The sequence below is a fragment of the Astatotilapia calliptera genome, chromosome 9, assembly GCF_900246225.1.
Source record: "Astatotilapia calliptera chromosome 9, fAstCal1.2, whole genome shotgun sequence".
NCBI lineage: Eukaryota > Metazoa > Chordata > Actinopteri > Cichliformes > Cichlidae > Astatotilapia > Astatotilapia calliptera.
This window is the reverse complement of record NC_039310.1, coordinates 14,830,001-14,845,867: the sequence shown is the minus strand read 5'-3', so window position 1 is coordinate 14,845,867 and position 15,867 is coordinate 14,830,001. Positions and strand designations below refer to the sequence as shown.

The 15,867-nt window shown below is 42.7% G+C and overlaps 1 protein-coding gene across 2 annotated transcripts in view; it reads left to right on the top strand.

Moving 5' to 3' along the window:
- Positions 1 to 15,867, top strand: part of pola1 (polymerase (DNA directed), alpha 1) — a 65,043-nt gene that overhangs the window by 27,482 nt on the left and 21,694 nt on the right. For both annotated transcript variants that reach the window (XM_026179415.1, XM_026179414.1), the window contains exons 31-34: positions 127 to 258; positions 359 to 533; positions 1,312 to 1,493; positions 5,498 to 5,629. In XM_026179415.1, coding sequence (XP_026035200.1) covers positions 127 to 258; positions 359 to 533; positions 1,312 to 1,493; positions 5,498 to 5,629 — 621 coding nt within the window. The remainder of the gene's footprint in view (positions 1 to 126; positions 259 to 358; positions 534 to 1,311; positions 1,494 to 5,497; positions 5,630 to 15,867) is intronic.

Sequence of the window (15,867 nt, the reverse complement as noted above, 5' to 3'; positions counted from 1 at the left end):
ACTGTTTGTGTTTACTTTTCATTTGATTAAAATGAGGCTTAAGACTCTGGACATGCTGGGTTTTTCTTTTGTGTTTTGCCATTCCCATTCTCATCTATTACTGCTGTCTTGTCTTGACTTCACCAGGCACTGACAAAGGATCCTCAGGACTACCCTGATAAGAAAAGTCTCCCTCATGTCCATGTTGCTCTGTGGATTAACTCTCAGGGTGGTCGTCGGGTCAAAGCTGGAGATACCATCTCCTACCTCATCTGTAAAGTGTGTATCTATTAGAGAAACGGGAATATCTCATTTCTTTGTGTGTTTCAGTGATATTTCAGTACAAATACATTGGAAATTCATCTTCTTTGTCCACTAGGATGGCTCCAACCTGCCAGCCAGTCAGAGAGCCTATGCTCTAGAGCAGCTCCAGAAACAGGAGAATCTCACTCTGGACACACAGTACTACCTGGCCCAGCAGGTCCACCCTGTGGTGTCTCGCATCTGCGACCCTATTGAGGGTATTGATGGTGTACTCATAGCCTCGTGGTTGGGTAAGTGAATTACAAGTTATTGCCGTCCCCAGAAGTGAGTAATGTTATGCCTTATGGAAAATAATTACAAAAAAGTTTAAAGGAGCCGTGTTACTTAGAAATAAAATGACCAAATTGCTCGAGGAAGTTCCTACAGATGCAAATACTGCTTTTGAAAAACTGTTCGGAGTCTCGGTCGTTGTGTCCTTGGGCAAGACACTTCACCCGTTGCCTACCGGTGGTGGTCAGAGGGCCCGGTGGCGCCAGTGTCGGGCAGCCTCGCCTCTGTCAGTGCACCCCAGGGTGGCTGTGGCTACGATGTAGCTTGCCATCACCAGTGTGTGAATGAGTGTGTGAATGGGTGGATGACTGGATATGTAAAGCGCTTTGGGGTCCTTAGGGACTAGTAAAGCACTATATAAATACAGGCCATTTACCATGTTCTATGGATTAAATCATTACTTGGGTTCACATTTTATGCACGTTTCCTCTCTTGTCGCAGAAGACATAATACCTACTTAATAATCTTGTCAAGTGCTGCAAATTATTTCCAGTTTCACTACAATACATTTCCCGTAAACACTCAAATGAAGTGTCTGTGGGTCACAGTTAAATTTTTTTAGAATAATAATAACATCTGTCGACAGCCGAACAGCTAAATACAGAATGCTTAATTGCAGCATGACCACCTTTCATTGGTGTTTATCAGGCATGAAATATTTTGCCTTCAGCCGTGTTTCTGAATAAACATTTGCTCTGCTGTAAACCTTAAAAAACAAGTCTTTGATTTCCATGTCAGGTCTGGACCCGAGTCAGTTCAGAGCTCAGCAGCAGTTCCAGAGGGAGGAGGAAGCCGACGGCTTGCTGGGTGTTCCCGTCCAGCTGACTGATGAGGAGCGCTATAAAGACTGTGAGAGGTTTACTTTCACCTGTCCTCAGTGTGGCACTGACAACGTCTACGACAGCGTCTTTGAAGGAGCTGTGAGTAGATGAACACACCGCTGTCCATCATAAAACTCCTCTGTATTGCTTTCTCTGTTTGTGCAGGACCAGATAATCTTTCTTAGAGTTGTATTTGAAGTTGTATTAAACCCTTGGCAGTTTAGACTTCAGCTGAAGAAATGTGCTGTCTGTTCTCGGCGCACACACACAAAGCGCCACACAGATATGGCCCAAGATTGAAAGGGAAAAAAGGAGATGGCTTTTATCAGTAATGGTGTGTTTCACTGGTCTAATGGATTAATCAGTAGAGACACAAATAAAGAGCGGGAGAATAATGTTTCAGAAGGCATTTCAGTAAAACTTCCTGTGAAGGATTCATGCGTTAGTCATCCTCCATATTGTGTCTCTGTCTGTATTTTAAGACAGCTGCCTGGCTCCAGTACGGACTCTGTTTTCATTGGCATAGTTTGGACTCCACAACTTGAAAAGCCTTTCCTTAACCCCTGTGGCTCTATGGAGACACACACACTCACACACACACACACACACACTGATCTCCTACCATTTGTCAGGCCAAGGTTTTGTGTGTGCGTGTGTGTTATCAGCTTCTAATGAGGAGCAGGACACACAGCTTTTTCTTGTCTAGAAGACACTAATAAAACTGACAAGCCTTTGGCCTCGAGTGGTGGAGAGAACTTGTAATAATTAAAACAGGAGTATTAAACACACTCTCCATAAAAGGATAATATCATTACACACTTGAACAGATATGCTGGTGTGTTGTTGCACAAGAAAAAGCAGAATAATCTCGCCCGAGTGATCGTGCTTGTACTAAACGGCCTGCGTCCTGCTATTAAGAGTACAATGCATGAACTTGAAATGTCAGAATAAAATATAGCATTAGTCTAAACGAACCAGGAATCATCTGATTACTGATGTTAATTCTCCTCTCTGTTGCCGGAGGCCGGTATGCACGCACACACAGTGATACGGATAAGATGGTAAGTTAATTAAGGTGGTGAGCATGGTCTAACAGCTCAGAGAGAGAGGGGAGGACAGATGGGCCTTGACTCCTCCGCTGACACAGAGCCAGAGATGGTAGGAGGAGGCGGTGATGTATGATGGAGGACAGACAGAGGAGGAAAGTTGTTTGATGGAGGTAGCGGGAGAGGAGGATGAAAAGATTAAGTGCAGAGAAGGGAAAAAATGTGGATAAGGCTGCAGGGGAATACCCTCAGTTCAGTTTTAATAGAGCGTTAGGTATCCCACGCAGGCAGTTAAATCAGCACGCTGTGAAAGCTGCACAAACCAAGACGTTGACAAAATGGCCCGCTTAGGCAGTTGGCATGGCAAACCTTTTTAAAATTGTTTTTCAAAAGCCTATTTAATGTGCGGACATGAGGCGGTCCAGATAACGGCCGGGGTTTGTAGCCAGACATTGAGGAGAACTGGGAGTGTTAGAAGATATCATCCCTTTCTCATAAGTCTCGCACAGTCACAAGACGGTACTTTGAGTGTTTCATATTTTCATTTAATTGCCCGGCGATAAAATGACTAACAAGAAAGTGTTGTAGTAGATACAACTTGTTTTGAAAGGAGAGTGTGCTCTTGAAAGTGAACTTTTGAAAGAAACACGTGAGAGATACAGGGAGTGCAGAATTATTAGGCAAATGAGTATTTTTTCCACATAATCCTCTTCATGCATGTTGTCTTACTCCAAGCTGTATAGGCTCGAAAGCCTCAATTAAGCATATTAGTGATGTGCATCTCTGTAATGAGAAGGGGTGTGGTCTAATGACATCAACACCCTATATCAGGTGTGCATAATTATTAGGCAACGTCCTTTCCTTTGGCAAAATGGGTCAAAAGAAGGACTTGACAGGCTCAGAAAAGTCAAAAATAGTGAGATATCTTGCAGAGGGATGCAGCAGTCTCAAAATTGCAAAGCTTCTGAAGCGTGATCATCGAACAATCAAGCGTTTCATTCAAAATAGTCAACAGGGTCGCAAGAAGCGTGTGGAAAAACCAAGGCGCAAAATAACTGCCCATGAACTGAGAAAAGTCAAGCGTGCAGCTGCCAAGATGCCACTTGCCACCAGTTTGGCCATATTTCAGAGCTGCAACATCACTGGAGTGCCCAAAAGCACAAGGTGTGCAATACTCAGAGACATGGCCAAGGTAAGAAAGGCTGAAAGACGACCACCACTGAACAAGACACACAAGCTGAAACGTCAAGACTGGGCCAAGAAATATCTCAAGACTGGTTTTTCTAAGGTTTTATGGACTAATGAAATGAGAGTGAGTCTTGATGGGCCAGATGGATGGGCCCGTGGCTGGATTGGTAAAGGGCAGAGAGCTCCAGTCCGACTCAGACGCCAGCAAGGTGGAGGTGGAGTACTGGTTTGGGCTGGTATCATCAAAGATGAGCTTGTGGGGCCTTTTCGGGTTGAGGATGGAGTCAAGCTCAACTCCCAGTCCTACTGCCAGTTTCTGGAAGACACCTTCTTCAAGCAGTGGTACAGGAAGAAGTCTGCATCCTTCAAGAAAAACATGATTTTCATGCAGGACAATGCTCCATCACACGCGTCCAAGTACTCCACAGCGTGGCTGGCAAGAAAGGGTATAAAAGAAGGAAAACTAATGACATGGCCTCCTTGTTCACCTGATCTGAACCCCATTGAGAACCTGTGGTCCATCATCAAATGTGAGATTTACAAGGAGGGAAAACAGTACACCTCTCTGAACAGTGTCTGGGAGGCTGTGGTTGCTGCTGCACGCAATGTTGATGGTGAACAGATCAAAACACTGACAGAATCCATGGATGGCAGGCTTTTGAGTGTCCTTGCAAAGAAAGGTGGCTATATTGGTCGCTGATTTGTTTTTGTTTTGTTTTTGAATGTCAGAAATGTATATTTGTGAATGTGGAGATGTTATATTGGTTTCACTGGTAAAAATAAATAATTGAAATGGGTATATATTTGTTTTTTGTTAAGTTGCCTAATAATTATGCACAGTAATAGTCACCTGCACACACAGACCCTAAAATAGCTAAAACTATAAACAAACTAAAAACTACTTCCAAAAACATTCAGCTTCGATATTAATGAGTTTTTTGGGTTCATTGAGAACATGGTTGTTGTTCAATAATAACATTATTCCTCAGAAATACAACTTGCCTAATAATTCTGCACTCCCTGTAAAGAAGACGAGGGGAGGAGATTAGACAGACTAAAATGAGAGTAAGGCTAAGATGTGCGTACGTGTGTGTGTTCTTGGTGTGGCTGGCTATTAGAGAAATCAAATGAGTTGATTGACTCCAACTGGTAGAAAACTGTGTGTTTCTTTTTTTCACTCCTAAAGAAGTGATGTAGGCAAACAAAAAGCCAGTGTGTGGCTGGGTGGGGGGTGTCACATGCATTCTTTTATGTCACAGACTTCCCTGCAGAAACCTTTTTTTGCGGCTGTCAGTGCGACAGGTAAATGGAGTTGAGGTTTAAAGGAGCAAGTGTTTAAAGGCGTTATATTTAGTGTAATTGGTATGTAGTGCGTCTACTTTTTTCATTGCATTAACTATAAAGCTCGCTGTCAAGTGGACAATTCAGGGGAACCGGGGTCATGTTGACCTGTTTTCTTCTGCCTACAATAACGTTAAAATCTACTGGACCCAGGGTTTCTTTAAGCTCCTCTGTGTTTGACATGGTCTTTGTTAAGGTTTAAAGGTAATGGTTGTGTTTGTGTGTTGCAAAACTAATTACAGGGTTAAATATGGAGCTGTGATGAATTCATATAGTATGCATATAAGGCAGTTAGACTATAGTTGATGTTTGCCCTTAGATGCTATTGTATCTGCTGAAGCATTTTAGTGTATGTGCATGCAAACTGTAGGAGGAATTTTAAATGTCTCCTGATTTGTGGTTCCCTTTTCTTTTTGTTACCATCAATAAAATAAAGCTACTTTGCTTCATTACAGGATCATGCGAGCTTAGTGTACGTGGTTACATGCGGTTTCTTTTCAGGAATGTAATACACACTCTCTTTGTCAGGGTTCAAAGGTTGAGCCTAGTTTGATGCGCTGCTGTCACATCCCTTGTGGAGGTTCTCCAGCTGACTACGTCGTCAACATCCGCAACAAACTTGTGCTTGACATCCGTCGCCACATCAAAAGATACTACGCGGTGAGTATTTCTTTGTATTCCCGTCTGCCTCTGATAGTCACATTTTGATGTGCAGCTGATTCCAGATAACTGTTTTTCTGCTGTTTTTTATTTTAGTTTTCTTTAACCCTTGTACACTAATGCCAGGTGGTTATTCATTGTTTTGCTTTGAAGCCTTAATAGGTTGATCTCTTATTTAGTACTTCAATTTGACATGTGTTTTTGTGCATTAATATATTTCATTGGCTAAAATATGCCCAATATTAAATATAGTATTACAAAACTGCACATCAAGGTTCTAGGGTTAATTAGTTTGACTGCTTTCCTTATTTAATTATTTAAAAATTTTCTCTGTAGTAATACAAATTTGTTCATTCAATCCAAAATGTTCCTTTCTGAATGTTAAATAACAAAACAAAAAAATAAACAAGTGTGTCTTGCGTCCACAACGCTGCATTTATGCTTGTTACCTACGACAGCAGCACGTTACTAAAGTATTAAATAAAGGATTTGGCTGACAAAATACAAGCTCAAGCGGTCACAGAACATGAGCTGTGTGTAATGAAATCGTCAAAACTCGCTAAAATTGACCTTCCACAAAGTGTCTGTGAAAGGGTTGGACTGTATTTAACACAATGGGGGATGCAACAGATGCAGTCATGTTAAGAGAAGCTATCAAAAGGATGTTGGGCAAAAGATGAAGAAAACCTCAGCAGGGCACTGTGCTGACATTTTCAACCAAAGAGCACACTGAGCATGTAAAATGGAAAAGAGCTCCAGAAGGATATGTCGGCGCATGATCATGGAAATAGTTAAATGGCCATTTGTACTCTGAATACCAAGTTTAAAATGCACACACAGTTTTAGATGATAAGGTGAAATTTAAATGATAGATGTGGGAAACAGGGTCATTAAGGTATGAGCAAAAACTTAAATTACTTTAAATCAAACATAATGGACTTTAAAGATCAAGCAGATTTGTCTCAATACAAGACACCCACGTACTTGAAAGACTATTTACAATTTTTATTTGCTGTATGTTTTTCTAGCGTAAATCATTTTTGCAGGTTGTATTTAAGCATTTATGGAAGGCGTGAAAGTGTGAATCATCATCTCTCGCTGGTACCTATTCATATTTTCAGCTGTGCATTGAAAGATGATGACATGTGTTACACCCCGGCCTAGGCAACCGGCGTTCAACACAGGAAAAATAAAAAATAAGGAAAACAAAACAAAAACAAAAAAACTACTACGGTTCGCCACCAAAATCCCAAAACGAAAGTATCAACAACTATTTACATCAAAGCAAAATAGAACATTTATTTACACCAAAACACCAAACTATTTACAACCAGGGGGAAGATCGCGACCATGACACACTGAAACACAGGGTTTAAATACCTAGAGGGAGCAATCAGGAAATGGACAACAAGAGGGAAACACAGCTGGGGCAACTCAGAACTGACGAGACAGGGAAACGTAAACTGAAAACACTAAGATAACACAGACTTTCAAAGTAAAACAGGAAACGCATAACAGTCACGCCAAAAACAACACACTGACAACACCGAAACGTAACAGTTCCCCCCACCCAAAAATCAAACATTTAACACCCAAGTGAAATGTTTGATTCGCCAACTCAGAGGCCTGGAAAATGGCCGGCAGACGACACATGAGGCTGGACGGGCAACTCGGGCCCTCCAGCAGACGACGAAGGCTGGAGCGGTCCCTCGGACCCTCCAGCGAAGGCGGATGAAGGCTGGAGCGGTCCCTCGGACCCTCCAGCAGACGACGAAGGCTGGAGCGGTCCCTCGGACCCCCCAGCGAAGGCGGATGAATGCTGGAGCGGTCCCTCGGACCCTCCAGCGAAGACGACGCACAGCTCACTAGCTGCAAACACCACGCACAGCTCACTAGCTGCAAACACCACGCACAGCTCACTAGCTGCAAACACCACGCACAGCTCACTAGCTGCAAACACCACGCACAGCTCACTAGCTGCAAACACCACGCACAGCTCACTAGCTGCAAAGGCTGGAGCGGTCCCACGGACCCTCCAGCAGACGACGAAGGCTGGGGCGGTCCCTCGGACCCCCCAGCGAAGGCGGATGAAGGCTGGAGCGGTCCCTCGGACGCTCCAGCGAAGGCGGATGAAGGCTGGAGCGGTCCCTCGGACGCTCCAGCGAAGGCGGATGGCTGAAGCGAAGGCAGACGAAGCTGATGAAGGCTGGAGCGGCCCCACCGACCCTCCAGCAGACGACGAAGGCTGGAGCGGTCCCTTGGACCCTCCAGCAAAGACGGATGAAGGCTGGAGCGGTCCCACGGACCCTCCAGCGGAGGCGGATGAAGGCTGGAGCGGTCCCACGGACCCTCCAGCAGACGACGAAGGCTGGAGCGGTCCCTTGGACCCTCCAGCGAAGACGGATGAAGGCTGGAGCGGTCCCACGGACCCTCCAGCGGAGGCGGATGAAGGCTGGAGCGGTCCCACGGACCCTCCAGCAGACGACAAAGGCTGGGGCGGTCCCCGGACCGCCCCAGCCTTTGTCGTCTAAGAAAAAAACACCAGTTGACAGTTTTATCAGTGCTATGTCATCAGAAAACGACAGCCATTAGAAAATGAACGAAGAAAAGAAGGAACAAGGCGCAGAAGAAGACGGGCAGTGTGTTGGTTGGACACTATTATGACAACAAGAAGAAGATTAGTCTTCCTACAAAATGTTTATCCACCGTGTCTCTATGGTTTGGAAATGAACAGATGGCCTTGACTGACTAAATATTTTGTGAAGTTGGGAAAGCAATGTTTCCTTTTACATAGAAATGTTTCTCTATTCCTTACGGTGAGAAGTGCAGTTTATTAATTACAGTTCTCGGTATCGACAGATGCCTTAAGCTGAGGATCAGCATGCTCCTAATGACCAATCACAAGTTAAAGTGGCTCAGAGTGGTCGGGTAGATCCTGGATTAATGCCATAGTCCTGAAGATGGTGATGCTGTCAGCACTGCCTAAGTGTTAAACGATTTACCCACAACAGTCCTATGCAACAATGTTTCAAACCAGAACTACTTTGACATCTTATGACCCAAAAAAGGTTAAAGCAGTCATTACAGTGCAACTTAGTTTCATGCATGTTCTGCTTTACATGCTAGGATAATAATTCAGTAATATTGTTGATTATTTTTCACTTAATTTAGACACTGATGACATTTCATATTTTCAAAAATGTTACTAGTTTTGTATTTTTATTTGTTTGTAAACAGTCAGTACACCACGTTGGTGTAGAGTAAAATGTCTCAGGACCTTTTTAGATGGACGTAACTGAAAAATTTCAGCTTTTCTCTCTGGTAACAAATCAAACCAAAGAAGGCCATATGTTAAAATGTGATCTTGACTAGATCACATTCCACACTGGAATGCAGAGTCATGGCAAAGGGAAACATTGTATTGTCTAAAAACTTGAATTATGTTCATTTTCAGATAATATCGAGTTGCACCCATTAGTGCGAGTTAAAAAGTCCACGATTAGTTTCTAACAAATAAAAATTGAGAAAGTTGAGAATACCTCACCTCGCACAGCTAACTATACTTGGAGTGAGATGGGTGTGAATGTTTCATAAAGGCCCTAAGAAGTAGTCTTCCTATGAAATATGCAATGTATGATAAAACTGCAATAATTCACTGCTATGTTAGCTAGAGTGTCAGTGAAGTTATTGAACAGAAACATGACCGTTGTGGCAGTGTGGGACATTGAAGACGTTTGCTACATCAATATAGACCCCGAGAAGATGATTTGTAGTGCCTTTGCAAAAGACTTTGATTTATTTCTGTCGTTTTCAAAAGTCTGTCATGGCGTGGCACTCTGATTTATGGCAGTAAAGTATGTGAACACTGATATGCAGATTCCTCTTGGACAGAGTAGATCGAGAGGCTGTGACACATGTCGGTGTAAAGGACGGTGTAGTCAGTTTGCAGCCTGGGAGTGAATTAAACAGGATGCCTGCGTTGTCTTCGTAGGGGACTCTATCTCCTCATGGCTTCCAACACCTTGTTCTTGAGTGAGTGGAATGGTGTGTGTGTGTGTGTGTGTGTGGGGGGGGCAGGGGGCAGGGTAACTCTCCCACAGTGCTGAACAGAAATCAATTAGCGTGGTGAATGTGTGGGTAGTGAGTCCCCCTCAGCCCCTTTGTCACGATGTGTGAAACAGCTGCTACCACTGAATACTTACACGTCACACAGTAACACACATTTATACACATGCGCACACACACACACACACACACACACACACACCGAGGGCTGAACAGCAGTGGACACAGCACACACAGCAGGGCAATGAAGAGGGGTAATATTGTGTAATTAAGGATTCCTTTCAGGCCGAGGGAGAGTTCAAATAGAGCTGTTTGTCTGGGCAGATAGAGTGAAAGCTCTGTACGTGTGTGTGTGTGTGTGTGTGTGTGTGTGTGTGTGTGTGTGTGTGTGTGTGCGCGCGCGGATATACGTATATATGTGTTGGCGTCTTTAGCTCCAACCACAGAGACATTAATCATTAGTGAAATTACCTTCTGCTCCCCACCTCACCCCCACCATTATCAATAAACCAGCACCCTGAGAATGGGCAAACACTTGCTCACTACCTCTCTCACACACACACACACACGCAGCCATCATTCCCTCTTCTCATCCCCGCTGTCTTTGGCAAAATGAGAGATTCGCTTGTTTCCTGAACCACCCAATTCTTCTTCTTCTTTTTTTTTTTCTTTTTTTTTAAAGCCCCTCCCATCTAACAACCGTTACCATGGCATTTAACAAATTATTGCAATTACCCTCGTCATGCGGGTCGCCCCTGGAAACAGGCTGAGGGGCAAGAGAAGAAAGGGGGAGGGAGAGAGAGAAAGGGTGAATGAAGACCAGAGAAGGTGATAATCCTGTTTTGAACAAAAGGTCAAATTGTTGAATAGAGAAGCTTTGATTAAGCGGAGGAGGTACAAAGTGGAACCGTTTGAGCTCTTTTCACTGTGTGTGTGTGTCTGTGTGAGAGAGTGCGTGTCTGTGAAGTAGACCGATTTTTAGGTCTATTCACTTTAGAGCTGGAAGTGTTGACTGCCAAAGCACAAAAAACAGTTAGAGGTCTTTCTGCGTGCGTATGTGTGTGTGGCAGGTGGATTCCTCTGCTGCAGAAGTCACATCAGAGAGGCTTCTCCACTTATACAGTACAACAATGGAGCTCAAATTGTCTCATTAATCAATTATTTGATTTACAAAACATCAATTATCAATAGTTTTGTTTTGTTTTTTTGGTTTTTAGATGTGAATGTTTGCTCTCTGAGAGTAAAATAGGAACAGCGCTGGAAAAACAACTTTAAACTGTCGTTTTTTTTTTTTACTCTTTACATCACTGTAAGGTAAACTGCAGTTTTAAGAGAAATGATCAAACGGGAAATGTATACAGGATTCGAAAGTGTAATGGTTTAGAGAGAAGTATAGAAATGGCACCTAATTGAGTTTATTGGACCTTGTTGTTCCTGGAAGAGTGCCGTAACATCAGATTGACTGATAATCTATCAACTTCTCTGAACATATAACCAGTGCAGGTTTATCCATAATGATGGTGCTGTGTAAGCCCTGAGCAGCACACAGCCTTACATGTGGTCTGCAGTGTGGTGGATTCCTCACTAACACATTGCCATGGTGAGCCATCAGAGCAGAGGATCGAGACTAAAAAAGGGGCGTGGCTTATCAGCAGGAGTCTACAGTATAGAAGTAATGTAAGAAACAAATCTAATTTTATTGTCAGTTTTAGCCACGACTGAATTAATTGAATCAAAATCGTCAAACCTCTACTTTAATTACCATTTAAATTGGCTCAGTAGCAGCACTTTAAAGGGTTATCTGAGACTTGCAGGGCACTCGATCAGTCATTTATGGAACATTATCAGTGGATTATTCAGGCTGAACATTGTTTATAGGATTGCTTACTGAAATAAATAAACATGGAGATGACGAGGGAAGGTTTATGAACTACAGCGTCAAGAGTGATGTTGAATTCTCAGAGCCTAAATTATGAGATTGTAACAAAGCGGAGGTTTCGGATGAGATAAATGTGTTTTAAAAATAAAAAAACAAACAAAGAAGAAGCTGTAGAGGAAGGGTACACTTCGTGGTGGGCCCTGTCGTGGCCTGGTCTTGCCTCTATTTGGTTAAATTATGTGGAACTCATTTGACATCTGCATTCAGTGTGTCAGGTATCCACTGCTGTAATTATGCAATTATGAGTCTTTATTCTCGCGTCCGACTGTACACCCCCACCCACCCCCCCCCCCGCTCTTGCAATATGCCTCAATTAGACTTTTTTTTTTTTTTTTTTATCCTTCTTTGGTCCTGATGTGCTTCTTGTTTTCAGTCCTTTCTATGTGGCTCGCAGGTCTGCCGCACTTGATCCTAACTTAATTTTTTATTTCTTTCGGTATGTGGCTTGTGTGTGGACGGGTTTTTGGGGTCACAGCGGCAGAGCAGAAGGGCATTGTGGGTTCCTCCTTTGAACCTCCTCAGTCTTTGATGTGTGCCTTGTTAATTCATTTTAATTCATGTGAATGGGCGCCAATGAATATGTTTGTACGCACACTGAATGTTTGTGTGCCAGTGAATCAGGCCCATGGGAACAGCAGTGTGTGCCAAGGCTTGTGTCATAAGAAGTACACAAAAAAGACTGCGCTACAGCCTCCCACTCTCATACTCCTTATCTCCCACCTCCATGAACTATTGTCCTGCATGTGTCTTTATCAGACACGGTGAAGCAGTCTCATTTCCCATGATGCCTAGCTCTTTGCACAAGAACAGCAGAGGTGTTTGGATAATTAGTCCTGGCGCTGGGTATTGTGGGTAAAGCTGTGAACTCTGTGACTTTCTAATTGATTTGGGACATATGTGTGTGTTTGGTTTTCATTTAAAAGAGATTGGCCGAATTTCTCTCTGTTTGTGTGTTTGTGTGTGTGTAGCCTGTTTGTGTAGACGACATGTCTACGCCTTCATCTCCTGTTTGGGGGAGAAAAAAACTGCAATTTTTTTCTTTAATAAAATGCATATTTTTCTAGTATTCATGTTGAACGCAATAAATAAATTTGCAGATTTTTGATTGATGTGGTGAGGTGTACATGAGGTTACTGGAAATGTGTGCAGTTGCAGAAGGAATACTTGGGTTAGATGTATTTGTCTCTGGTTTGATCTAATTGGTTTGTTAAATTAAATGTATGAGAATGGATGAACCTACGCTCATCAGCCACTTTGTTAGGTGCACTTGTTCAACAGCCCATTGGTACAGATCATGTAACTATACAGTTACATGTCAGGACAGTGCATTTAGGTTTGAAGACATGGTCAAAGTGACCCGCTGAAGTTCAAAGCAGGCATCAGAATAGAGAATAAAGGTGATTTTTAAGTGACTTTGAACATGATATGGTCTGAGTATTTCTGAAACTGCTAATCTACTGGGATTTTCCCGCATAATCATCTCTAGAGTTTAAAGAGGATGGCCTCAAAAAGAGAAATTATCCAGTGACCGCAGTTCTGTGAGTGAAAATGAATTGAAAAGGTCAGAGGAGAATGGAGCTTTAAATTGACAGAAAGGCAACAGCAACTCCAATAACCACTTGTTACAGCTAAGATATGCAGAGGAGCATCTCTTGTCAGCTAAGAACAGGAAACCGAGGCTACAGCTCAGTGTAATTGGTGAATATTGGAAAAAGTTGACTAATCTGGTGGGTCTTAAGTTTTCCTGTGACATTCAGACGGTCGGGACAGAATTTGCCGTGAACATAAAAGTTGGATCAATCCTTCTTTGTATCAATGGTTCAGCCTATGGGGGATATTTTCTTGGCACGCCATAGTTATCTTATTAACAGCTGACTATCTTTCAAATGCCACAAGCTACCCGAGTATTGTGCTGACCATCTTTTTATGATCAGTGGACCCATCTCCATGGTTCCACAGTCAGCAGATCTCAATTCTGCAGAGCACCTTTGGGATGTGGTGGTACAAGAGAGAAATCATGGATGTGCAGCCACTAAATCTGCAGCAACTCTGATGCTATCATGTCAATATGGAACAAAATCTCTGAGAGATGTTTCCAGCATCTTGTTGAATCAATGCCATGAAGAATTCGGATTGTTCTGAAGGCAGAAACCTGGTTTTAGGTACTAACAAGGTGTAACTAATAAAGTGGCCACTGAGGATGGCTCTATAGCAGTCCAACTGCTAAACTGACCTGCCACTAAAAATATTTAGTACATTATGAAAATTAAAATGGGACAAATTTTGCAATTAGTGATCCACAATGTGATGCTTTTTGGTCAGAAATTGCTGACATGAAATACTAGTCTCATATAAATCTCATAGCATCACAACGTCATTGGAACCCGGTGAAGCCCAAATTGCATAAAGAAACAGTGGCTGAACTGAAGTGCTGTTCATTTGTACTGGGTGGCTCAGTGGGGTGGAGTGGGTGGTCTGCCAGGCACATGGTTGGCAGTGTGATCCACAGCTCCTCCAGCCTGCATGCCTGGGTAACATACTAAACCCCAAAGTGCTCCACTGGTGGAAGAGTGTGTGATTGGAAGTAGGGCTGCCATGAGTAGTCGACTAGTCACGATTACGTCGACTATCAAAATCGTCGACGACTGATTTAATAGTCGACGCGTCGTTTGAAGCTTTGTAAGATCACAAAAGATGCAGGAATAAGTAGTAGGATTTAAGAGTGTAATAACGGACTGAAACAGAAGATGGCAGCACTGCATGTACAAGGATGCCAGCTGCCGTTAAACCCCGAAGAAGAAGAAGTAGCTCTGTCCCAGAATTCATAGCGCAGCCCAGCTAAGTTTCCAACGATGGCGGCAGCTAGTTAGTTTTAATATTACTCTTATTATTCTTTCTGGGTCACAAAATAAACGTTTAACATATGTTCAGGCGAGAATGTAGCTGTGTAAACCTCAAATATCTGCTCAGTTTATCAAGACACCACATATTTTTAAAAGCGCTCCGACGTTTTCGGAGACATCTGTTACCCACTAGCTCGATAGCTAGCCGGGGGCTAGGCTCACTAGAGCCTGTAAGAACACCGGACTCCTGGCAAATCGTTTTCAAACCCACCGCCATCTTTCGCTACTCAGGTTAAACATATGTAAGTCATTTAGATAACTTAAAAATGTTATTGTTTGGCTTTTTTTAGTATTTTATTTGTTCCAGAGTAAATCGGTTTGGCTGAGATTAAAGTTATAGTTTTTACACATAGTTACATAGTTTTTGAATAAATGTCAAGCAGACAACTGAAGTGGGAGATGCTGGAGAAAATACTCCGGTGTCCTGTTATATTTTAGATAGCAAGGAGTTTATTAAACTCCACCGAAACAATCTGCAAATTTCATTAAAATTTAATAAACGATCATCTTGTCTTTATTTTTAGTTAGCACATACCTTAAACACTTAAAGCTGTAAGCTAATGATAGTTATATAAGAGCAGATGCATGCTGGTTCAATAAGTTGTACGTTTTACGTCCAATGGATGCATGATCTGATTAGTCGACTAATCGCAAAATTAATTGGTGACTAGTCGACTATCAAAATAATCGTTTGTGGCAGCCCTAATAGGAAGTGTATGTGTGGGTGTAAATGGGTAAATGTGAAGTAATAACTGGATTAACTGCTCAGTTAGAGTAGAAAAGCTTTATGTAAGTACCAGTCCATTTACCATTACAGTATTGTTCACTGATGGTTTACTATAGAAACATCGTAAAGATTTTGCAGGAGAAATGCATCCTTAAAATCAAACATGCTTTTTACAATAACCTTAAAAAAATCTGACAGATTATTAAAAGGACCAATACAGGGGAAAAAGTTGTTCATATAGGGTTAAATCAGCTGTAAAGAAAATAATCCTCACCATTTCTTTTGGTTGCTGCTTTTCAAAACTGATTAGAAGACAAAGGCGGACCTAAAAATCAATCAGCGCTACCGTGTGTGTGTGTGTGTGTGTGTGTGTGTGTGTGTGTGTGTGTGTGTGTGTGTGTGTGTGTGTGGTGGGTGAAGGGGGGTGGTATTGATAGGCAGACAGGTGCAGCAGTTTTGAAGGGGTTTATTTTGACTGAATGGGGAGAACGAAGGCTAGCTGGATGTAGGAAAGGAGCAAAGGCGTTGATGGCGGTGGGTCTTATGCTCTGTCATTAGTTGGGCATTAACCCCCTCCCCTTTAAACCGTCTTTTAGTAATGACA